General features: G+C 41.1%; 1 protein-coding gene across 10 annotated transcripts in view; it reads right to left on the minus strand.

Moving 5' to 3' along the window:
* Window positions 1-25,694, minus strand: part of CDC42BPA (CDC42 binding protein kinase alpha) — a 354,685-nt gene that overhangs the window by 61,594 nt on the left and 267,397 nt on the right. For 7 of the 10 annotated variants that reach the window (XR_013276619.1, XR_013276620.1, XM_077485864.1 and 4 more), the window contains exons 15-22: window positions 25,208-25,452; window positions 19,002-19,107; window positions 17,049-17,173; window positions 11,215-11,320; window positions 8,501-8,649; window positions 5,612-5,703; window positions 4,732-4,808; window positions 298-381 (exon numbers count right to left, since the gene is read on the minus strand). Coding sequence is in view for 8 of the 10 variants with exons in the window: in XM_077485864.1 (XP_077341990.1) it covers window positions 298-381; window positions 4,732-4,808; window positions 5,612-5,703; window positions 8,501-8,649; window positions 11,215-11,320; window positions 17,049-17,173; window positions 19,002-19,107; window positions 25,208-25,452 (984 nt within the window). In the remaining 2 variants the exon portion in view is untranslated. The remainder of the gene's footprint in view (window positions 1-297; window positions 382-4,731; window positions 4,809-5,611; window positions 5,704-8,500; window positions 8,650-11,214; window positions 11,321-17,048; window positions 17,174-19,001; window positions 19,108-25,207; window positions 25,453-25,694) is intronic. The other 3 variants (XM_077485865.1, XM_077485870.1, XM_077485866.1) reach the window with 2 other exon arrangements.

Raw genomic sequence — 25,694 nt, forward strand, 5'->3', positions numbered from 1 at the left:
AATGATTTCCAGCACCACTGGTTTTCCAAAGCATGGTCTGTGTTGTGACTTTCTTCCCACCCAAACTGAAAAAAGGCAGTTCTGTGTGATAAATATGTAGATGTGCCAGAATGCATCCTGAGAGTGAGGGCGATTCCTGACTCAGAAAACAAGCCTGCAGTGCAGGTCACAGTGTAATGGTAGCCATCCCCTTGGATTGGGTTATGCAAAACAAAGCAAAGCAGGAATGCAGCCAGCCAGCATGCAGCAGGCAGAAAAAAGCCTGACATGACCCTTGTAAAACAAAGACATTTATACCACAGGCAGAAAAGGGGGAGCACACAAAGCAAGACAGCCTCTTACACGTCTGCCTCTACTGGCCGGGTTGCAGGATGGAGATCGCTTCAAGAGAGAGGAGACAGGTTACACACACGCACTGCTCACACGCAGCGCTGACACATATACGAACGCTGCAGCCGCATCACGCTACCACTACACAGAGAATATACAGCAAGGAAGCATGTGCTTGATACAGGTCAGATTACAATGACGAGACCTCTGAGATTTTCAAAAATAAACCTAAACTGAAAATAGTACAAAGGCTGCTGTTGCTGAGCTCCAGAAAATGCTAGTCTCCTGGCTCTCTCCAGGTTTAAGGAGGTATTAAACCCAAACGGAAACATTATAATGCAGCTTACCAATTATTGGATATGAGCGCTGCATTAGCTTTATTTTTTTAAACTTTATTTTCTTTAAGAAGCAACAGTTATAGGGTTGAAACACACGATTCACCGCAGACAGGAGTGCTTACAATGATGAGCTTTTATTTATTAGTGTAAAACCTTTATCTCAAAAAGTAAAAAAAGTTGCTTCAATTTGTTAATGTATCTAAATCTGCTAGTCCATCTAACAGTCCCCCCCCTCCCCCTTGACTAGAAATTCTGCAGTATAAAGGTGCCCCTGTACTCCATCATGCAGAGTGGAGGCACTCTAATACAGGAGATGTGTTAATGGCCAGATCACTATGTAATAAGGGAAGGAAAAAGCGTAGCAAAAGAAAGCTAATGCAGACACCCCATCTAAGAATTAGTAAACTGCAATAGATTACATTTTTGGTTTTGGTTTTGGGCTTAATACTGCTTCAATAATTGCTATGTCTCTGATCTGAAACAAGCATAGAGATCGCTTTAAAGTGATTGTAAAAGGTCCATTTTTTTTCTTTTTTAAATAACAAACATGTTATACTTACCTGCTCTGTGCAAGGGTTTTGCACAGAGTGGCCCCAATCCTTCTTTTCTGTGGTCCCCCAGAGGCGCTCCTAGCTCCTCCTCTTCAGCATGTGCCCCCACAGAGAGCCGATGGGGGCACCCATGCGGGCGCACTTCCGTGTCCTGCTGCTGTGTCCATTGACACAGACAGCAGGACATGGCCCCACCCCCGGGTCACTGGATTTAATTGACAGAAGCAGGTGCCAATGGCTCCTGCTGCTATCAATCTATCCAATGAGGACCCAAGACAGCGGCTGGAGTGGCTGGGCTCGTGCTCGTCGCTGGAACAATTGGGTTCAGGTAAGAAAAAGGGGGGCTCTGGGGGGCAGCTACAGCACAGAAGGTTTTTCACCTTAATGCATTAAATGTATTAAGGTGAAAAACCCTGAGTCTTTACAACTCTTTTAAGTCATAACCCTCATCAGATAATTTGTATAATAAATTTGTAAAAATGTAGTAAATGTAGTAAAGCCACTAGATTAGCCAAGTACCTAGCGTTTTAAAAAAGGAGAGGCCAGCAAAGGAAGCTTCTATACTTCTTTTGTACAGGTTGCTTTAAACGGGAAATTAAAAAACAAAAAAATTATATATATATATATATATATATATATATATATACACACATATTTATATTATAAAGTGTAAGTCCAGGTATATAAACCCTGATAATGAACTTCCATTTGCCTCCTTTTAGTCTGAAAAATATATGCTATTGAAAGTGTTGCAAAAACAAAACCCTGCTGATCCTGCCAGAAATCTTGTCAGCCATCCCTTATATTTTTCTGCATGTATCCCATTTGGGGAGATATCCCTAGCCTTTCTGTCCCATAGGCACAACAAAAAGTGAGAGAAAATGTCCCCAAAGTTAGGTAAATTCTCTATTATACAGTTGTCACCTCAACAGGTTTCCCAATTAAAAGTGTTTCCCCTCTATTGCTGTTAACTCAAAATGTTCCCATCATTTCCCACTGACAGAGGACAATCAGAGAAAGTTAACCTATAGTAAAAGGCATAAAATCGCCCTCCACTTGTAAAATGTCTATAAGATCTTATTTCTAATCAAGGGAAAACCAAGATATTTCAAGCTGCCCAGGTCCCCCTTTTCAAGGCTATGAAAATATATTATTAGTGTCTTGCCTAACAATAATCTAAAAACATAGAAATACATATTTATAAAATGCTCATGTATTACTGTAAAGTATAAATTTTGTTTTATATATTGTCCTGTTTAAAATTACACTAAAATTATGATTTTGGTACAAAGCATTGCAAAGCTATTTACAAATATTATCTTTTTTTTTTTTTTTTAATTGTGCACTTTTAATTGTGAAAGTTAATTAGAAAAATATATCAATTATTAATAAATAGAAATAAAAAAAAAAACAGAAAAGGAGGAGTTCATCAGAGCCAATCAGGGTAAACTAAGGTTTAATAAAGGGTTAAATAGGCAAACTTTTTTTTATCTTTATAAAGCAGGTTGCTTTAAATTAAACTGCTTTTGATCTACAGATGAATGAAATTGAGTAGATACAAAAGTAACAACATTACTTTGTATTTCTATTTTTTTGTTTCACAAAGTATTTCTATATTTTGTCTGAGCAGTGTTGATAAACACAAAGTCAGTTATTTGGACAGCAAGAGCTGCTGGAGCTACTGTGTGTACACAGCAATTCTGAACTTCATTTTCAAGGCAGAGAATTTCCAGCAATTGGGGGTGGGGACTGAAGAACTAGAAGTACTAGACACAACCTGTGTCCTCAACTAGCTTAAAAAAAAATAATAATAATGATAAGCACAAAAGAGAATACAAAGAATTTTTAAGAACAGATGACTTTTGTCAGATTTACTTTTTTTCTTTTTCTTCCATGTTTTTATTTGAGCATTTTAAAAAAGACAAATTCTATTTTTAAATCATTGGGTTCGACAAGTCACAGATTATATTTAATATATATGTTCATAGCCCTGAAGAAGGGGAACATTTGCAACCTACAAAATGCATTTCCTTTTGCATAATTATTACAAATACAATCTTATACTGGGCTTTTTACAAGGAGTGTGGTGCTTAAATGCTTTATTCTTTATTTGGGTTTCTGTATTGACCATCCACATTGGGAAAAATAGAGCTGCCTGTCTACTTAATTTAAAAACTCACGGCTTTAATATAAGCTATACAGTGCTCTTTACCACTTGAAAAATGCAATAAAAATCTGACAGGGGTTCTAAATCCAAAACTCAAGAAAAAAAAAAAGAAAAGGTTGTGGCTTTAGATACACATCACGCTAATCTCTTTATCTAAAATTAAAAAAACAAAACACGCATACATTCTTTTAAGAAATGGGAACTTCAGAATTAGAACTAGTTCAGTAAGGTCTTTTAGCGAGCTGCGGTGCTTCCACAAGTGGAAATCTTCATATCAGCTGAGCCTTTACTGTAGCAGAAGTCTTTAGGAAAAACACAGTCAGATATACAGTACAATTCAATGCAGCTTACAAAGTAGAGTGCTGGATACAACATATAACATGGATTTTACACTGTCATGATGCACCAGCTGGTCCAATACAACAAACACCAAAAGCACATGTAAAGAAATGGGATGAACAGATATTCTACTATCACAGAGCCATATGCCTGACTCAAGGCAGACACATTTTACCCAAAGGAGGCCAGGTAAATAAAATGTACTGCCCCCTGCAGGAGGATGAAAGAGTCTCCCCTAGATATGATTAATAACCTCAACTCTTCTGAATTCTCTGAGTTTTGGGTCTATTATGCAAGCATCAGTGACTTCCTGTCCTTAGTTTTTAGACAATAAAAACCCAAAGGGTGTGAGTTACTGAGGGATCCTGTGCTGGTTCTCTTTAGGTATTGGGATCCCACTCCTTCAACAAACAATACTGTGGGCAATAAAGAACGGAACACATATGTCTGTTTACTTCCAGACACACCATTCTACCAGAATGGTTGCTGAAACCCCCAACCATTGAAACAATATAAGTTGTTAGAAAGAAGCTGTTTTATTTAGAAAATGTATTGATACGTTTTGACACAGAGGGGACCCTATGCTCTGTTTAAAACATAAGCCCCAATATCTGCGCAGTGTATATGCACACACACCACAATGGAACAACATCTCAGCTTTGTTTGGTGGTAATATCTAAATCCATATGGCTCGGTTCTACAAAGATGATCAGAAATCCAACTCTAGGACCCTTACCCCTTCAAAGTCTACAAATGTACCTTCTTTGCGCTTTATATTTCCAAGCCTGCTACAACTATCCCACCTGTCACCCTTTCCGGCATACCTGCGGTACCAGGAACTTGACCTATACCTGGAGTTCTGGTATTTTACAGGTACCAGACCATACACCGCTCTCTACCCCATGTACAGGAAATCATTAGAAGAATATTTTTAACAATGAAAAGAACTAAACTATATCGATTTTTTTTTAAATATCTACATATTCCAGCTATAGGGTACACTTACCTCAAAGTGGTCCAGCACAGAGGTAGGTGCATTCAGAAATGCTAAGAATGAATTCTGGGATTCCTGATGTTTGACACCTAGACAAGAAAACACACACAACACTCCGTTAAAATTTTTATAAAAACCCTCCTGAAGAGGCCTTCTGGATACTGCAAGATAATATTCAGAACATGGCATGATCAACGCCTATGACCAGGTAAATTATTATTAATATTAACCGGGGTAGTAATTAAACTCTCTTCCCAAGACATGGCTTTGTATGCAATGCAACCCAAGCACAGAGCATTAGCTCATCATAGCCGAGCAGTTTATATGGACGATAACATCAAATCTTGTGCAAAGGAAGTTAAAAAGAAACACTAAAATATTTTTTTAAAACACCCTTGAATCAAGTTACAGTGCATATAAAAGACATTGTTTAAAGCAGAACTCCAGCCAAAATAAAAAAGATACAATTAATTCACCATTAACCAGAGATTTTCTTTTTTTTCTGCCATTAAATGTCTTCAATCTGGTGATCAGCACCAATTCAGCCAGTTTTCTCTGAGCCCAGGTCATCCTGGACCAGCCCCAGCCTGTGACTAGACAGTTAAATGAGAAGCAGCAAACTGATGGGCTTATCTCTGTCACTCTGCTCTCACCTACGAGCATGCTTCTTGTCAACACATGAGCCGATTGGCCCATTGTGCTGCTTCTTTCTCACCCAGTCTAGGTTCTACTGTCAAAGGACTGCAATAGGCTGGGCAAATTTGATGTATGATGTATTTTATTTATAAATTACTAATTTGTGCATTATTATGTGCATCAATTTATCTACTAATATGTATATATCTGGCTGGATTCTGAACCTAGAAGTGTGCCCTCTACTGTCTACTGTTACCTTTCTCAGATCGGAACTCTTCAGTCTCCCATTTCAGCTTCTCAATTTCTGCCAGCAGCTCCTGATTCCTCTTCTCGGACTCCTGCAGTTTACTGTTTGGTCAATAACAAAGGTGAACAAGGTTTAGCTAAAGTCTAACAACTATCACTTTAAAATCGAGAACGCAAATGAAAAAAAAACAAAAAACGACCTGCCCTATTTCCTCCAACAACTTCTAAAGTGAAGTAACTTGTTACAATGTTATTTTATTTATGATTATTTTCTACCCCTGTAAACAAGGTAGCTACACCTTGTTGATCACTACAGGTACCTGCGATGGTACAATAAAATAATGACTAGTGCAATAACAGCCACATTTTCTCACTGCCATGTTTACAAACCTTTCCAGGATATAACAACTGCAATTACAATTATTCCACCTCATTTCACTTGTCGTAAACATATTTCATCAAGAGACAGTTCTAACCACCATAAACTAACCACTAGATGGCAACAAAATATAATCTTGAAGTAGTTGTAAAACCTAACTGAATGATGGCACTAAAGGTAAAGCAATAATGAGTGATCATTTTTACATTCGCTTTTGCTGCATATCAGCACTGCCGATCTCCTGTAACCTCTCTGCAGCTAGTCCCACCCCATTTTCCAGAGCGTGTCATTGTCGACAATGAACCGTGCCTGTGTGATGTGCAATCAGCACAGTATGTAACAGGGTGACAATGCAGAACAACTGGGGCACATAGGGGTATATTTACTAAAACTGGAGAGTGCAAAATCTGGTGCAGCTCTGCATAGAAACCAATTAGCTTTCAGGTTTTACTGCCAAAGTTTAGTTGAAGAAGCTGAAGTTAGAAGCTGATTGGCTACCATGCACAACTGCATCAGATTTTGAGTGCACTTGTGTTAGTAAATCTACCTCAGGGAGAGAGTGTGGTCACTCTATCAGAAAGGGTCTGAACAAAGACCTTCATAGCAGGGTCACTTGATTTTTTAATTTTATTTAAAGAATGCTGCAGTTCACTGCTTATATTTTGCTTGCTCTCATTCCTCATTAACCCCGGGTTCACACTAGTGAGATGCGGGAACCAGCTCCAGTTCCCGCATCGTTCCTCACCCGCAGGCGGTTCACACTGCCTTGTGCAAACTGCTGTGGGTGTCATTAACTTTCCCCCGGTTTAGTTTACAGATTGCAGTGCGAACTGTGAACTCGCACGGGAATCAGATCGCATAGGTGAGAAAACCCATGTGATCCAAATCTAGTGCGGGGAAAACAAGTCTCTGCACTATTTTCTGTGCAAATCCAAAGCAAGTTCCGCCATACAACTATATGGTGGAACTCGCATTGCGCAGAAATCGCATGTGATTGGCACCTGTGGTGCGAGTGCGAATCACATGCGATCTCTGAGATCGTGCTAGTTTGAACCCAGGCTTAAGAAGAAGTATAGCTAAAGCTATTTGGCTATGCTTCTCTCAGGGAATGCAGATGTGCAGTTTATTCTGCAGTCTTGTGATCCTTTTTCAGCCGACAGCGGGGTAAAGCCCACTATTGGCTGACATCACTGAGCCAGCCTAGGCTTAGGAAAGATCCTGACATCAGTCGGGACTTGCCCAAATGCCAGAACCAGCAGTTGTCTCAGTGAGCCACTGGGAGACTGAGCCAGCTGCTCCTGGCCCCTCCACAGCACAGTGAGCACTGGAGGAGCAGAGCCGGAGACAGTCAGTCACCAGTTCTCTGCAGGCTGAAGACCAAGAACTGAGCAATCAGTGGTGTTTGATTGCTCAGTTCACAGTCTTAGGGAAGGCGGGGGGCAGTTGAAACTGGGATCGGTCCTGCAGTCATATAGGAGAGTATGAGAAGCCATAGTTATTGTTTAACATCCTCCCACATTAACATACTAACTACCTAACTTTAAGGTATCCTGACCCCTTTTGACATGCCACATTTGGCATGTAATTTTTTTGTGGGGGAGCGGGTACCTAGCTCTCACTTTCACCCGCACCACATAGGAGACGCCTCCTCTTCCCCTCCCTCCCTGCAATCTTCTGGGACATGTCACAGGACCCAGAAGATTGCCCGGGCCATTGAGGATGCGCAGCACGAGTCACACATGCGCAGCCGGCTGTGAAGCCGTAAACTGTCTCAGCCGGGTGCCCACACTTGCAATGGCGACGTCACGGACAGGCAGAGGAGTGAACGGAGGATTCATTGCTGGACCTTGGGATAGGTGAGTGTGTGTTTATTAAAAGTCAGCAGCTACACTTTTTGTAGCTGCTGACTTTTAATAAACGGGTCCAGTTGGAACTTTGTTTTAAAGCAAAAGTTTAATTTGCTTATATCTTGCTTCCCTGATTCATCTCTACCCTTGCATTAACATGCTAAGGGAATCTCCATACTTTATTTTAGTTCCATCAATGAGTCTCTGTGCTTCTCCATGCAATGCAGGCAAACCATGGCTGGTAGATGGGGCTGGCAGGATTCTGTACATATCTTCCTGAAAACATGACAACACCAGACCTCAGTGTTTCTCTCAAGAGCCCTTAGACCTGATGCAAGCAGTGGGCGGTCTGAGTGGGGGTTGCATCAAACACTTTGATGGGTAGATGTCAGGCTGGAGGAGTGGGAATTCCTAAGAAGGCTGTATTTGCATGGATGCCACCCTGTATAACACCCGCATATGAGGCTAAGCCTCCACAATTGAAAGAACTGAAATTTAATGAATGAAGGTGCCAGGGCCTTGTAAAGGTTTAAATTGTCAGATGGAGTTTAACTTTCAAAATTAGTACATGCCAGAGAGGGACAAATGCAGGATCTGATAATAGAAAACAGTGGCTTGTTGTCATTTGCAGACTTTGTGAGGGTCAACGCCTCATGACAGGTTATGCACGTACCATTCTGTAGCAATAATGGCTGCCTTGGCCTTGTTGAGCTCCTCCTGGATGGTTTGCTTGGCCCGAATTTCAGCATCCAGAGCAGATTGCAGCTCCAACCTGGCTGACATGTCAAGCTTGGCAAAACGTCGCATCTTCCAAGGCATGTCCTATCAAATTGGGAGCAAAGAACACAGCATGACATTTCACAGTCATCTTATACATACTACCAGGCAGAAGGTCTTTCTTGAAGTGGACATTAAAATAAAATGTCACGCCATAGGGCATTAAAACAGTACTTAGAGGAAAAAAATCACTCTTTTCTTGATAGGATGATAGACTCATGGTAGAGATTTTGTTCCTTTCATCCCACCTCACCATAACCTTCCCATTGCTCCTTAAATCCTGTATGTCATAGCTTCCATACACTGCACTGATGATGGTCAACAAGCTTGAAAGAGCTGCATGTAGTTTGGAATGAATGGCTCTATCTGTGCAATAAACCAACTTTTCTGGGTGCAGATATCTTGTATTTAAGAAGACTACTGCAACCAGGGAGGTATTGTCCATTTATAGCCCTATGGAGTTTACTCCTTTATGGAATAATCCCAAATATCCTGAACTAGTTGAACTATGGGGATTTTATTTCTGGAGGCAACAAGAGATCTGGTTCTTTAATAAATTATACTCTGGTAATACCCTCAAGGCGTACGACTACCTGTGTGTGGAATTTTTATTAACACACAAATTTTTTTATCCAAATCTTAAACTCAGGCACGCTTTGCAGACCCAGACACAAACGCTTAATTTGACCATAGCCCATTCCCTGCTACTACAGGAGGTACTGCAGGCGACCACTTGTAGGGGCTTAATATCGTAAGTGTGCTCAGAATTGCCATCATCAATTCAGGACTCTGCTTTACTTAAATGTAGAGCCCATTGGACTACTGATATTGGAGATATGGATGGAAACCAATGGGATATGGCCCTGGAGTTGATTACAGTTGTGTCCGTATTGGCTTCCCATAAACTCTTGCAATTATTAATTCTGCACAGAGCTTATCGCACACCTGATAAACTATATGATTGCGGCAAGAGGGACTCTCCTTTATGTCTGAAATGTACAGTTTATAGGGAGGAACTTTATACACATGAATACAAAAAAGAAAGCACTCAAAATGCCTCATCCGTAAATTTGTGAAGAAATAAAGAAAAAGGATTCCAAAAAAGGAAAACCTGTGGCCGGACTTTAAAGGCACAACAAACAGTACAAATATACAAAAAAATTAGCATTTATTGAAATATATATATATAATACAAACAACAGGGACATGAAAGAAACATCAATAAAAATCATATATACAAAAAACAATCTATATGATATGAACCCTAATGCGTCTACGCGTTTCGTTGTACACTTCTTCAGGACATATTTGGGGTTCGGTAGTTGCAAAGAAGAGAAAGGGGTCTCACTATCTTGCAAAGGGAATCACATATTAATCAATCAGTGATCGAAAAAGTAATTTCCCACAAAGGGAAAAAGCAAGGTGGCGCAATGAGGTCAGAGTGAATCACCAGGCAAACAACACCTGGGAACCACCTGTGAATCAATGATCACGAGTGTCTAAGTACGATACTTTCAAACAGGGTATGCCATTCCAAAGTGAATAGTCATAGAAGACTGGATATAACCATAGATTGTTCATATCAAAAAATATAGGAATCCCTCGGTCAGATGTAGCCACAGAATAAGAAATTTGGCTATATATCAAAAGTAATGAATCCAGATCTGGGCTGTTATCATCCAAGATAGATAAAAATACGGCAATGTAACAAAAATCCCCTGGGAGAGAGCAGGACTCTCTTCGGGTGTTTTCGAATTTATACACATGATCTGGCAATGTCCAAAACTTACAAGGTATTGGACGGAGGTTACACAGATTATTTCTGATTGAGCGCAAACACCCACACCTCTTACTCTATTGGCGTGCTTGCAGGGGCGCTTGATGCTGAAATGTATCCAAAAGGCATATATGTTATGGTAACCAGACTACTGTATCTCGCTAGGAAGTTGACTACCCGTTTTTGGCTGGCATCCACTGTGCCTACCATAGCTCTAGTGGGTCTCCTATGTTAATTTTCTTCTACTTAGAGAACATTTGGCTTATCATAATCGCAATGCGGTTAAAAAGTTCAACCTCATTTGGCAGAGCTGGCTGGATAATTCTAGTCTTGCTAGTGTTAGTGATGGATAGATTACAATGATTCTAAACCCACCAAATGTTATAGGGGTTCTTCCATGAGCTTGGGACATTCCTCATGTTTTATATAAGTGTAGATATAACAATTCTGTGCAAACGTCCATAAACAAGCTCGGTGGCTTTGTTTGTTCTTTTTACTATTGTTTTGTGCTTTTTGTGGACATTTTTTTTTTATATGAGCTATGTAATAGGTAACTGCTTGTTATTTATCTACTTATATGCATATACATTATGTACACTGTCTTTGTTCTGATGGTTTTGCATACCTTCTCATTGTACTTCACAGTTACTTACTATCTTTGTCAATATAAAACATTTTGATAAAAAAAAAAAACAAAAAAAAAAACGACTAGCTTAATGACAATGCATGCTGATACTGCTAGCTTTCAGTATTGTTGGACAGTTCAGCTTGTATGTGCACAGTGAATGGGGATTGTATGAAGAGAAACACCCCATAAGTAGAAGGTTCCATACCGTGGCTCGAGCCCCCAGGCTAGAATTTCTCAGAGTCTCCAGCTCTTCCGTCATTTTAGAAGCCAAGGCTTGAAGGTATCCCCGCGCATCCTTCTCATCACTCACCCTGAAAGGAGAACAGAAAGATCTTTACATTGGTCCAAATAATGGGGTCAGAAAAAACCAACACTGATCAACTTTTAAAGTGTGCCTGTTTCCTATATCCAATGGAGGCAGCCATTGCAGGATCCAAATTCACACATCAGGAATTCTAGAGCTCAACTTCTGAAAAAGTAAAAAAGTACTTCCTTGCAGTATGGCTGAGCCCCACTGGTCTAGACTATGTCAAAAGTCCTTTTACTTAGTGGATCCTCCACTCTGCCAGCAGACAGCTCTCCCCCAGGCTCTGACAGTGGACTGTTCCTCAACATTATCACATCTAGTACAGGGCTATGGATCCTGCATAGGTCTTAATGGTGTCAGAAGGCAGCCAACCAAAGTGTGGGGAAGAAGAGGCTGCAGGGCTTAGTCTAGCAGCATGGAGGATTTCTACTTTTCTGGAGTTCAACTTTAAGATCTCTGGAAATGTGCTGGAATTTTAGAGAGTTTTTTCAGAAAATAAAAGGACCAAACTTAATACCTTTTGTCTTTAGATTGTTTACATTTGGCTCTTCAACATTTCAAACAATTGAGAGCCACAGGAGCTCTTCACAAGCAACAGGAAGACCACCATTTCTTACTAAAAAAACGGCAGCCAAACCTGCAAATAACATATTTAGAATAGACCCTTGGGCCTCTAAAATTAAAAAATAAAAATAACAGTACCTCTGCTTCACCACAAGATGTCATCAGTCATCAGACATTCAGTTTTATTCAATAAGACTGAGGAAAGACAATTGGAGTACTGGAGGTCGAGGTCATGGACCCCCCCATTTAAACTGACCATATGGTAACAAAACTGGAAACTGAATGTCAAAACTAACAGTAGATCCTGATATATAGACAGCAGAAATTATATGCAAATCTTAGCATTTTCTGTAATTCAGACTTGGCCGTGTTACCACCACAACTTCTCTACTGGTCTGTCAGGCTGCCAGCTATGTTAAAGGACCAAAAGGGAGTCTGTGTAGGTGGGGCCAAGTTTGACTTTTAAAGAAAAAGTTAAGATTAGCACATGACTTCATCTGTCAATAAGTCTGGATATCATGGTAATTTGAACGTGCGAATCCCACTAAAGGTGATTTCTGCTTATATATTTTTTCATAAACTTGCTAAACTGAATTGACCAAGTATGAAACGTTCATGTTACGGTAAACCAAGTGGACTTTCTGACTAGCCAATAAGTAACTCAGCGATTTATTTTACTTGCTGTCTTGTGGCTCATTAAACCTCTGTTACAAAGGAATATTTTACATCACTATGTGTGACATCACTATGAGGTATTTTGCATAAGAACCGAACACAGAACACCCTTGTGATTCCTGTGTATCAGATGTTGCACACAGCTGTAACCCATAAGCCATTGCCCCAAGGAAATTCTTTCTGAGTTACTGTCAATTTTCTGCAGCTAAAGGGTTAAGCCTGCAATCCCTAGCTTGGCTCCCATCCACAAGGTCAGGCTCTCTGATTCCTCAATGTCCACAGCCCGGACCAAGGGGCTCAGGGAACTTTCCAAAACTTTGCCCAAATAAGGACAATGATGCTGGGCTGTGTGCAGGGGCCACGTTCCCATAAAAAGACAACTTTTACTGCTCCGATGGCAGCAGAAGAGAAGAGCTTGGCTGCTTGCTGACAACCATGTGCGTGGCCTGGAATAATGTAAACATCTGCCTCCTCGTAACATTTCTGAGGCTTCAGTTCATATGAATGCATTTAGGGGATCACTGAGAGACTAAAAGGAAGCAAACACAAAGGGGCTAATTTACTAAAGGCAAATAGGATATGCACTTTTGAAAGTGCAGTTGCTCCAGAGTTTAGTAATTGAGGGAGAGCTCTGCTGACTTCCATCATCCAATCATGTGCAAGCAAAAATGTTTTTTATTTTCCTTGCATGGGATTGGGTGTTCCTTGTAAAGTAAAGCATTACCTTATTTACTAAGCTTTGGAGCAGCTGCACTTGCAAAGTACACAGTCTATTTGCCTTTAGTAAATCAATCCCATAATACACGACAGTGCAAGGGTGCCAACCAATGTAAGGGAATGTACTACCAATTTAGTCCTAAGGATGCTGCATTGCAGTCCATGTGGCTACAGCTAAACAGGGTGACAATGCTATGGTGATAACACTGCTGGGGAATTCGTGTCGTCACCCTGTTTAAGAAAGGCATGCTCAATGGCAGGATCACAATTATTTACACAATGATAACAATAAAAATTAAATATTTGGAAAGCAGCTGGATGAGTATGAAAAATATGCTTTGGTAATTTTTTTTATTACATTTTATTTAATTTATTTATTTTTGCTTACTATATAGTTCTACTTGAAGGAATGGGTAATACTTTGCCCATTTAGTGCTCCTTTAAAGAAAAACATAAGTCAGTAGCAACACATGGGTTAATATGAAGTGAATGTAAAAGCAGCATTGTAAGGGGTTAACACAGTAAAAGAAAGCGTTCAGTAAAGGTTTTCCAGCTGACATTAAGACGCAGGTTTCCTGTATGACGTATTCAAATAAAGGTCACAATCATAATTTAGATGAGCACTGCAGGTTGAAAACCCCATCTATAAACCTCTTGTCAAGATCCATGCATGGATAAAAACATACACTGGTCAGAGCTAACTGGTAAATAAATTACAGTACAATTATTACTGAAGAATGGAAGAATTATCTGCTCTCATGAGACTCTCTCAATGTAGATATCCTGTCCTGGAAGATATAGTTCCAGTTCACACAGATTCCTTGAGAGGCCTGCACCCGAAGTTTAAGTATTTTTATTTTATATGAATTTAGACAATGCTGGTATTTAAGAGAGTGGACAACAATTAGGGAAAAAATCCTTTACTGCCAAAAAGGCAAAGCTACATTTATCCCCTTTCTTTATCTTAAAGTAGTACTAAGGCCTCTTTTAAAAAAAAAAAAACAATACATCAGAATTGATTAGCTTCCATCATACTTTGTTCCAAAAAGTAATTATGCACTCACATCTTCCTCTTCCTGTGCAGTGCTTCCCTGAACTTCTGCTTGGGGAGTGAGCACGAGTAACATCAGTTCCAATCATTACACTACATTCATTGAAGCTACACGTCCCACCATTCAAAGTGTACCCAATCTGAAATTTAATGCCGATGTGAGGAAGCTGCCTGTGGCCACACGCCCTGCAATCAACCCAAGGCAGGTACATGTAAGGGTGCCTACTGCAGGTCTCCATAGAACCCTGCAAGGAGAAGAAGCCACTCTGAAAACAGAAAGCAGGGCCAACACCCAGAATAATGTGGAGGAAAGGAAAATGTATATAAAGAACTAGTAGCATAAATTGCAGGTCCTAGTAACTGCAATATAAATTGCTAAAAAAAAATAAAAATTAGGCTTTAATATGACTTTAATGCCATCTTTTAATTGTGCCCATCCATAATCTGTAGATGAATGCCTCATGCAGAGAGAACAAACAGTCTAAGTTTCCCTTAAACAGCTAGGAGTGAAAAGCTCTGTGTGCACCTGGTTGCAAGACCCAACTGTCACTGACAACTCTGGATTTACACCAGCTATCAGAAGCCAATCAGCCTGACTCTGGATCATGCAATTACTGTGTCAACTATGACAATGGCAATCACAAGGCTTTACTTGAACTAAACCAGTCAATGGCAGCTGAAATTCTATTTCTACAAGGTGCACTCAATGGGGGTAATTTACTAAAACCGGTGCACACAGAAACTGGTGCAGCTATGCATAGTAATCAGATTCCAGGTTTTCTTGTCAAAGCTTTATTGATTAATTGCATCTATTTTAGTAACCCCCCCCCCATGTGTTCAGTTAAACAGTAAAAGTTAAAAAAATATATATATAATGAAACTTTAAAAGATACAAACTTTTTTCCAATAGTTCATCTACGATTAGAATCTTAAAAAGAGAATTAAAAAAAACATTGCCCAAATAAAAAGTTGATATGTCCTTATAAAATTATTTAGGTGGTCAAATTAGTCCTAGAGTTACTAACACATACTGTGGCTGTTCAAACATCTCCGCATCAGGGAATGCTGGTCCTTAGTTGTGCACTGGTTTCGCTGGATACAAACTCTTGGGCTAAGTGAAGCAAACGTTCCATAGCAAATTACGGGGGTGTAAGTCTGCTCACGTACTGTATTGCTATATACCAGGTTGGCCATTAGAAACAGAGTGATGGCAAGAAAAAGAAAAGTGGTAACTCAAGTTTTTTTTTTTTTTTCGGTTTACAGAGCAGAGAAGGACGAGGCACCACCTCTGCCACAATGGCAGATTAGACATGTAGGAATTTACTGTAAACCATTCCAGATCTATGTAGGTGGAGTTACCCACGACAGTGCCAAGATCAAATGATTACATATTTTGGGCAGAACCAGATTTCTGATTGGGTTTTGGGAAAGCTACATGCGATCCTAAAATGGGTGTAACATGAAATATGATGTAAAATGTGGACTACTGATCTGAGATTGTCCTAAGCATGTTTGTTTCTGTCTGCAAGGGCCAGGAACAGTTCCAGGATTAAGATGTACTGCTGTGCATATGTACCTACCAGACAGGCTGGCTGTTGGCTGCTTACAACAAGTCATTCCATGGCTTTAACTCTCATGGAACCTTTCCTAAAAGTGTAGCTTCAAAACTTGCCCATCATAGGCTGGCCTACCATTCTGAGGCCTGCAGGAATCCCCTGGGACTATACTAATAATTGGGAACACATCATGTGAGCAGCCATGAACCACCTGTTGTAGGATGGGTTGTTTCCACATTGCTGTCACTGTAGCTAAGAAAAGCCCAGAAGAAAAAAGTTTATACAACTTTTAGAAAAAAAATTATGTTTTATAGTGAAAAGAAAGTGCAAATGTAATTTTTCTCCAAGGCACAACTATAGGCTATTTTGCGTGATAAGTTGAGCCCTAACAGGTGAAAGCACTGCTATGTCACTGCCACAGAGAAGACAAGCTGTGAAGTCACATCCTCTACATTTTGGTCCCACCCACCAATCTGCAGTAATGTAAGAATGCTGTCACATCTCAAAAAAGACTAAAAGATCTCCAATGCATCAAAATGTAAGTGTGTTTACACCGCTCAGGTGAAATCATTAGTCAGCCATCCAGTATGGGTGCAGGCCCTGGCTCGCCGCCGCGAAGTACAGCTATAGCAGAAATTCGGCCGCACACTACCGAAAGCTCGAATGCAGTTAAATCGTTTATTCACATATATCAAACAGGATACAACAGGATGGTAGGTAGATGCTTTTTGCACTAATCCAACATAATCAACAATCACGTTAGATTTGTGTGAAACGCATCTAGCTACCCTTCTGTTGTATCCTGTTTATGTTTGGCATATGTAAATAAACTATTTTACTGCATTCAAGCTTTCGGTGGTGTGCTGCCAAATTTCCTCTATAGGTCTCCATTGCAGGAAGGGATGACTGGGTTAAGTGAAAAAAACACATGAAACCAAAGTCAAATTAGATTATTAATTGACTATGGTAAAGCCAAATATACTGTAAGCTCTTTGGGGGACAAGAAAGTTCAACATAGTTACATTGTTTTACAAGTTGAAAACAAAAATACACAATTTTATAGAGCGCAGCTAATGGAAAAATGAATGAATAAAAACATCCATATACAGAACCATATACCCACAATAACATGTCGTAAAAATAGATGCAACCGATGGATGAATACTAACCATTGGATGATTTCGGTTATCTGCGCCTCCCAGTGAGCCACCGACTCCTTTTTGTCAGCCAGATCCCTCATCTCTTCCTCCAGCTGCCGATTGTTGATGCTCTGTCTCTCCAGCATGGTGGTGAGCTGGCAAGAACAAAAGGGGTTATTTATATGCATTACAAATGTAATAAATACAGAACAGCAATGACTCCCTTCCCTTTACATATATATAGAGTCATATGCATCATATACAGGCCAAGGTACAATACAAGTAACTAAGTAAGGATTTTAGTAAGGGGTGTAAGAACCAGGGACAACAAAAGAAAATTACGCAGTATAAACTTCAGCTTTAATACAGGAGGTTTAACATTATTGGACACTATCAGGATGTGTAAGCAGCTTGTTTCTAGTGTTGGTGCAAATACACTGGAAACAAGCTGCTTTCACATCCTGATAGTGTCCAATGATGTAAAACTTCCTGTATTAAAGCTGAAGTTTATACTGCATAATTTTCTTTTGTTGCCCCGGGTTCCTACACTCCTTACTAAGATCCTATGCATGAAAGGGGCTGACCAGAAACGGTACGGTTGGGGGGGGAGAGTTAGGTAATGCTAGGCATGCTCCAGCCAGGAAATTAGGTTGGCTCTAACTTGCTTCAGCTTGTAATGCACACTTGGGAAGCTCACATTGTGCACTGAAAGCAGAGAAAGCTATTTCAGTATAGGAGGGGAGCCTTTACAACTGTGCAAGACTGAAGGGAGGCTGGAGTTCCACTTTACAACTATCATTAGTCTTTTAACTTCACGTTTTTAGGGAAATTTCTATTAATGAAGGGACATGTTCTAGTGCTTTAGTGAGGAAACTAAGTCATTGAAATTGAATCCCTTCTCCCACATAATACAAATAGAGAACTAATTATAATAATTACATTGTATTCCTTTTGTATTGAGCATGCAAACAGAATTGTTTTACCAGTAATGAGAATATGAGGATACAAATTAGGCAATTACAAAACAAAAAATAGCAAATTAGTCCTTTCATGACCTAAAGCTGAACTCCAGGCAGATATAAATCAGCAATGAATTCTATGTGTTTGTTGAAAAACCATGTAATGTATTTAATTGCAGCTTAGTATAAGTTCCTACATTTGATAGGATTCATCCCTATTGCAAACTAGAAGAAGGAGGGTTGTTTCTTAGGGCCAAGCAATTGTGCTGCACATTCATATGTGGTCACGGTGACCAGGTTGTATTACTTAACCGCGATAGAGAAAAGTCATGTCACCGGGGTGGATGTGCAGTCTGAAAGAGATGTGCAAGTCTCAGGACTGGATGGACAGAAATTTGGCTGGTAAAACATCTGCCATTTATGTATTTCAGAGAAAATGGCCTTGTTTCTCATGCCTCCCGATTGTTCCCCTATTGCAATTGGTGGCCACTTTGAAAAAGTTCAACCTTTCCTTGTAATGGCTGAGATTTTCATAATTTTGACATGTGTTTTTCATTAAAGGTTTCCAACCAACCAACACTGCAGTATTCCATAAGTGGCTCAGGCCTGGGTACAGCAGGGGCTGCTTGGGGTGGCCCCAGGGCAGCACTCATGGCTCAGTTCAGGAATTTCTGCCAGTGTTAAGACCCAAGCTGGCTCCCCCTTCCATAGCTGCTAGCTGGGATGACAAAGCTTGAGCTGCTGGGCTTTTGCTCAGGTCAAGTGAGTCTTGGTTGGAACATGAAAAGCTATTGCAGTGTGACTGCTGCAAAGTCACTGCACATTGAAAGGCAGGAGGAGTCAGGAAAGTAGGTGGATGAAAAGAGATACTCGTCTCTGTCAAAACTGGTCCAATGGAAATGTTTGGGTGGGCTCGAGATAGGCTGTACTGGCTGTGATTTTGAATGGTAGTCCTATATTTGAATTGCCCACTTTAATCTCCAAGCCTGGCATAGAGAGAAGAGGGAGCAGGTACAATAAATACCTTAGCAAGTTCATTGGAGAGCTTCTTGTTCTCATCGGACAGGAGGGCCCGCTCCCGTTCAAACTTCTGCTTTATCTCGGCTTCAAACTCTTCTCTTTCACTTTGACTAAAAAATAAATGGAAGAAAGGTTTTCTTTGTCAGAGTTGTAGATACTGTGTGATCATCCAGTTATTACAGTGGAATGCTTCCTAAGCAGCAGCTCATAACCAAGAGCCAACACTTGCTGTTCTGTATTCTAAACCCAGAGATACTAACCTAATTTTCTGCATTATAACCCAATAAACAGCATGAGATAAATCAGAATTTACCAGATAACCATTACAGTATATATTTCAATATTAGTATGTACCTCTAGGCAAAACTTTGTTTTGGATGGCTGGGAGGAGGGTTTTATTTTAGTCTGCATTCTGGTTGGAGGGGGCAAAATGAAACATATAGTTGTTCCCAGAGGGGAAATCTTCCAATGAGGACCACTGTTTTAACAGGGGAATTCCCTCGCCTTTACTTTTACCAAAACTTCCTGTTGCATCTCTGGGACAGGAAGGGAAGGAATATTTCCCACATGGGAAAATTGGCAAAAAAAAATACCTAAATGCAAAAAATAAATACATTGGCTATACACACACTTCAACTGTCCCCCCCCCCCCACCCCCCAACCCCCTCCCAGATTGTAAACACATGGTATGGAGGTGGGCATCTATTTTGTTTTATTATAAATGGTAATTCAGAAACAGCCCTTGCACCTGTTTATGGCTGTGGAATGAGCCATCATTGGATGTTTGAGTTCATAGACAAATGTGTACAAAGCCAATCTGATGGCTCTGTACTATGTTATTGCTGTAATGACCAATCACAGTGATCACAAATGTAAACACTCTATTGTTTACATTGCAGAACCCACTACTTCCTCTTACAACAAAAGAAATGGAGGAAGCAAAAACAAATGAATAAATGGGTCCTTCAATCCTTAATTCCAGATCAGTGGTCACACAATGAGGGTAGTAAGGGGTTTGATTGCAGGATTTGCTTTTTCAACCATTAAAATATATAAAGATCTTAAATATATATATATATACACACACACACACACATCTCAAATAAACTGGCTAAACTGTTTAGACCTGTTGTATACTTGGACAACTGTGGACAGGCAAATGACAACTTTTGCAGCAAAAATTGCACTTTGTCCTAGCTTCTCCTGCCTCCCAATGTAATGGGAGAAAGTGGAAGGGGCAGGGTTTTTTTTCACCTCTCAGAGCTCTCCCCACTAAGCTCTGCAGAGTGTGATTTCAGCTCTCTATGCCTTTCTGAAAGCCCAGACAAGCTTTATAAATTCTGGACTTTGAACAGATGTAGAGAAGTGACGGCTGGAGATAAAACGGGTACAGCTTATGCAGGAGGATTTATGCCATCTCATTTTTAGTCAAAAATAACAAAACATGTTATAATTACCTGCTCTGTGTAGTGGTTTTACACAGAGCAGCCCAGATCCTCCACTTCTGTGGTCCCTCTTCAGCGCTCCTGACCCTCCCCCCTGTTGAGTGCCCTCACAGCATGCAGCTTGCTATGGGGGCACCCGAGCCGAGCCACAGTTCCCTTGTGCCCATTCAGACACGGAGCAGTGGCCTGGCCCCATCCCCTTTCTCTCAATGGTTGATTGACTTTGATTGACAGCAGCGGGAGCCAATGAGGAGGGAAGTCCCGGGCAGCCTAGACACTCCTGCAATTTTGCTGGATTGAGATGGGGCTCAGGTAAGTATTAGAGGGGCTGCTGCACACAGGTGGTTTTTACTAAAGCACTTTTAAGCATTAAAATAGAGAACCTTCTGACTTTACAACCACTTTAAGTAGACCTTCAAACCTTAAGTAGACCTTCAAACAAAGTGTATTTCCCTTTGACTTAAGTATCCCACCATACCCAGAAGCATACATTAGAGTCCTGCAGGATTGAAGTAAGGATGCTTCTGGGTGGAGGGATGGATAAGGGTATCTGGTTTGAAAGTGCTCTTATCCTTTAAAAAAGTTTTAAGGGACATTCTTTATATCAAACATAGCTCTAAGGTATTTTTCTGACACAAGTGTTGGGCAGTTGTATAACGTTAACATCATTTTTGGATGCTAATGGCTGTTTTATGAGCTGAAAATTTGAGGGGAATCCTAAATTGAAATCAAGAGTTGAAGAAAAGCTTAGCGTGTATACAAAATAGCACTCATTGGAATTTGTCAAATGTTGACCCCACAGAGGAAGCCAATTTCAAGGTGTAGAAAAAGTTTAACTCTTATGGGACAGAGCTCCCTTTACAATACCTTAATATGTATGACAGGAGAAGACAGGTGTGGTCCTATCTATGGCATCAAACTATTTGTTGGCTTGGTTCCACTTTAAAACACCCTTTAAATTGAGATGTATTTCCGCTACTGAAAGGCTTAATGTGCACAGTATAAGCACAGGCATAAAACTATTGGTCAGAGCAAACATCTGCATCAAAGCCTCAGCCTTTTATACTTGCTGTATTATAAGACTTTTAGATGTGTTTAGACATAAATCTCTCTAGTTAAAATAAAATAGACATTTGCGGATTTGCAAGCAGACGACTCAGAACTTTATACTTTCCCTTTTTAGGATGGATCAAGAGGCAAAAACGGAACCAGCCAATTCCAGATTAGTCAATACAAATGTCTTAATAAACAATAGAAACAAACTGCAGAGTCCCGGAGGGGGTAGTCCAATTATCTTATTTTTTTTGGCCATACTGAAGTTAAAGGGGTTGTAAAGACAGAAGATTTAACCACTTGACCACTGGGCACTTAAACCCCCTTAATAACCAGATCCATTTTCAGCTTTCGGTGCTCTCACATTTTGAATGGCAATTACTCAGGAATGCAACACTGTACCTATATGAATTTTTTTATCCTTTTTTTCACACAAACAGAGGTTTCTTTTGGTGGTATTTAATCACCGCTGGGTTTTTAATTTTTTGTGCTATAAAAGAAAAAAGACCAAAAATTCTGTAAAAAAATGAATTTTTCTTTGTTTCTGTTATACAATTTAGCAAATTAGTAATTTTTCTTCATAAATTTTGGACAAAATGTATACTACTACATATCTTTGGTAAAAATAAGTACACATTGGGGTATATTATTTGGTCTTTGTGAAAGTTATAGAGTCCACAAGCTATGGTGCCAATATCTGAAAATTGATCACACCTGAAGTACTCATTTCTTGAGACCCTAACATGCCAGAAAAATACAAATACCCCCGAAATTACCTCTTTTTGGAAAGAAGACATTCCAATGTATTTAGTAAGAGGCATGGTGAGTTTTTTGAAGTTGTCATTTTTTCCCACAATTCTTTGCAAAATCAAGATTTTTTTTTTCATTTTTTTTTTTCACAAAAATGTCATTATCAGGTTATTTCTCACACACAGCATATGCATACAACAAATTACACCCCAAAACACATTCTGCTATTACTCCCGAGTATGGCCATACTACATGTGTGAGACTTTTACAAGGAATGTAAACATCCCTTTGTAATAGGAATATGGCATGACAGGTCCTCTTTACAGTGAGATATGGGGTCAATAAGACCCCACATCTCACCTCTAGACTGGGAAGCCTGAAATAAAAAAAAAAAAAAAAAAAAAACATTTCTGGCTTCGATCGTAGCGGTGAGTCAGTAGAAGCACCGGAGGGCGGCGGGAGGGGGGGGGGGATGTCCCCTCTCGCCTCCCGTAAGAACGATCAAGCAGCGGAACAGCCGATATGATTGTTCTTATGGTGTAGGGAATTGGTGGCTGAAAAAGCTGTAGCTGCAGGCATCATTCAGATATATCCCCCCCCCCCCCAAACTCAAGGATGTCATATGACGGCCAGCGGGCGGGAAGTGGTTAAATTGTTTTTTGTTTTTTTGTTTAACACAAAGTTGTCCATTTATACAATATTTCTAACACATGTAATGTACATACCAAAAATGACACCCCAAAATAGATTCTCCTACTCCTCCTGAGTACTGCGATACCATATGTGTGAGACTTCCACAGCCTGGCCACATACAGAGGCTGAGCATGAGCGAGTATGGCCAAGTATTGCATGGTATCACCGAGTATGGCCGAGTATTGCAGGGTATCACCGAGTATGGCCGAGTATGCCTAGGTATTGCAGGGTATAGCCGGGTATTGCAGAGTATGGCCGGGTATTGCAGAGTATGGCCGGGTATTGCAAAGTATGCCCCACCACTGTATGACACTGCTCTTCTGCCCCACCAATGTTCTCCCTTTCTCATCTGCCCCACCGCTGTACCTCCATGCACATCTACTCCACCACTGAACCATCTTCTCATCTGTCCTATCACTGAACTTATCTGCTCATCTTCCCCACGGTGTACCTCTTGCACATCTATCCCACCTCTGTTCCTCCTGCTCTTCTGCTCCACCACTGTAACCCCCTTGCTCATGTGTTCCACCAATGTACCTCCTCTCTCCTCTGCACATCTGCCCCACCTCTTTACCCCCTGCTCCTTAGCCCACCGCCGTAACTACCTGCTCATCTGTCCTACCAATGTACCGCCTTTCTCCTCTGCCCCAACCCTGAACCCCCCACTCATCTTTCCCACCACTGTAACCCCCTGCTTTTCTGTCCTACTGCTGAACCCCTTTCTCATCCCTCCCACCACTGTACCTCCTGCACATCTGCCCCACCACTGTACTTCCTTGCTCTTCTGTCCTACCACTGTATCCCCCCTGCTCATCTGCCCCATCAATGTACCACTTTTCTCATCCGTCCCACCACTGCACCTCCCTGCACATCTGCTCCACCGCCGTATCGCCAAGCTCTTCTGTCTCACTACTGAATCACCTTCTCACCTGTCCTATCACTGAACCCATCTTCTCATCTGCCGCACCACTGTAAGCCGCTTTCTCATCTGCCCCACCAATGTAACTCCTGCACATCTGTTTCACCTCTGTACCCCCCTGCTCTCCTGCCCCACCTCTGTTCCCCCTGCTCTCCTGCCCCACCACTGTAACCCCCTGCTCATCTCCCCTACCAATACATCTCCTTTCACATCTGCCCCACTGCTCTACCCCCTGCTTTCCTGTCAACACTGAATCCTCCTGATCATCTGGCCCAACGCTGACCCCCTGTCTATCTGGCCCATCACTTTACCCCCTACTCTTCTGTCCCACTGCTGAACCCCCATCTCATCTCTTCCACCACTGTACCTCCCTGCACATCTGCCCCACCGTACTTTTCCACTCTTTTGTTCCACCTCTGAACCCCTCCCACTTATTTCCCCCACCACTGTACCCCACTGCTCCTCTGCTGTACCCTCTTCTCATCTATGATATGCGCGATATGAAGAGTGGTGAAAGGAAGCAGAGATGAGACATCTACCTGTCCTGGCACACTCATCCTGCTGATCTGACTCTCGCATCCAGCCCACATGCTTGCATGTGATGTTACATACACGCATCTGGAATGGATGCACAATAATGAGCTCAGGTCAGGGGCATTTTTTGAAAGCAGTGGATCTGTGCAGGATCATAAGTTGGGCCCTTGCAGCTGAGAAAAAGTGGTTGGGTGTGATTTTCATTGTGCTGAATACTGGCTGTGGCTTAAAGGGACACAGAGTGCAGTAAGTGACATAAAGGTTCAGGAATAATTTCAACAAAGTTCCCAGAAGCTCAACAGTAATTTCACAAACTGTCACCTGATTGTGGTTTTCTCAATCACAGTGAATTCCCTTCTTTTTGAGATTGATAGTGGCAACCAAGCGAGTCTTCTTCCTCCAGATGGTGGACAGGACTAGCAAGACTGTGATTAGCTTTAGCAGTGGCCAATGACAGTCGTCCTCCTCCTGGAAACAGGGACCGCCCCCCTATCAGAATTGCACCCAATCTTTTCCCCATCACAAAAGCTGACAATTGCAGCTACAGCAAAGTTAGAGAACCAAACAATGTTTCCCATTTTTTACAATGTGTGGGGGCACAGTGCCTCCCCCTCAGTGCAGGTGCAGCATGCGGAATTCTGAAATTGGAATGCATTAGTGTCTCACTGACACTTCCCTGCACTGCTCTGCTGATGGGGAGGGAGTCAAGTGCCAGCAAAAGAGGCTTTGCGTGCTGCATGCAGCACCAGTGCTGTGGGTTGCCTACCCCTGGGCTTAGGGACTACTATTAGTTCCACACAAAACTATCCCTTGTACCTTTCCCTCCGTATTTTATCCAGCTTGTCTTTTAGGATCATGGTCTCCTTCTTCAGGGTCAGCTGTTGGCTCTCCGCTTCCCGCAGCTCCTTCTTCAGACTCTTGACTTCGGCAGTGTGCAGAGCCTCATGCTTGGACAGCTCTTCCTCATAGAACACACTCTTCTTCTCCAGGTCTGTCCTCAGCTTGTTGATTTCTTGCTGCTGTTCTGAGTTTCCAAATCCTGGAGTGCGGCCTGTCTGTTTCTGGAGGAAGGAACAAAAAAATAAACAGACTGAAATTTTTGCATGTAAAGTTGTGGATCAGCTTTTGGCACTGAAAAGTCTGGCAGCAAAATCAATTGTTGTTTGCTGCAGAGATTCCTTGGGTAGGGTGGGCTATATCACTGCAATGCATACACATTTTCCTGTGTTTTGTCTCTTTAAATATCCTGCAAGCAAAGAAAAATACTTGTTGATCCTGCCAGAAATCTAGTAAGCTGTGAATT

This window comes from Lithobates pipiens, unplaced genomic scaffold (assembly GCF_037356315.1).
Source record: "Lithobates pipiens isolate NorthernLeopardFrog02 unplaced genomic scaffold, aLitPip1_a1.2 Scaffold_18, whole genome shotgun sequence".
NCBI classification, from domain to species: Eukaryota; Metazoa; Chordata; class Amphibia; order Anura; family Ranidae; genus Lithobates; species Lithobates pipiens.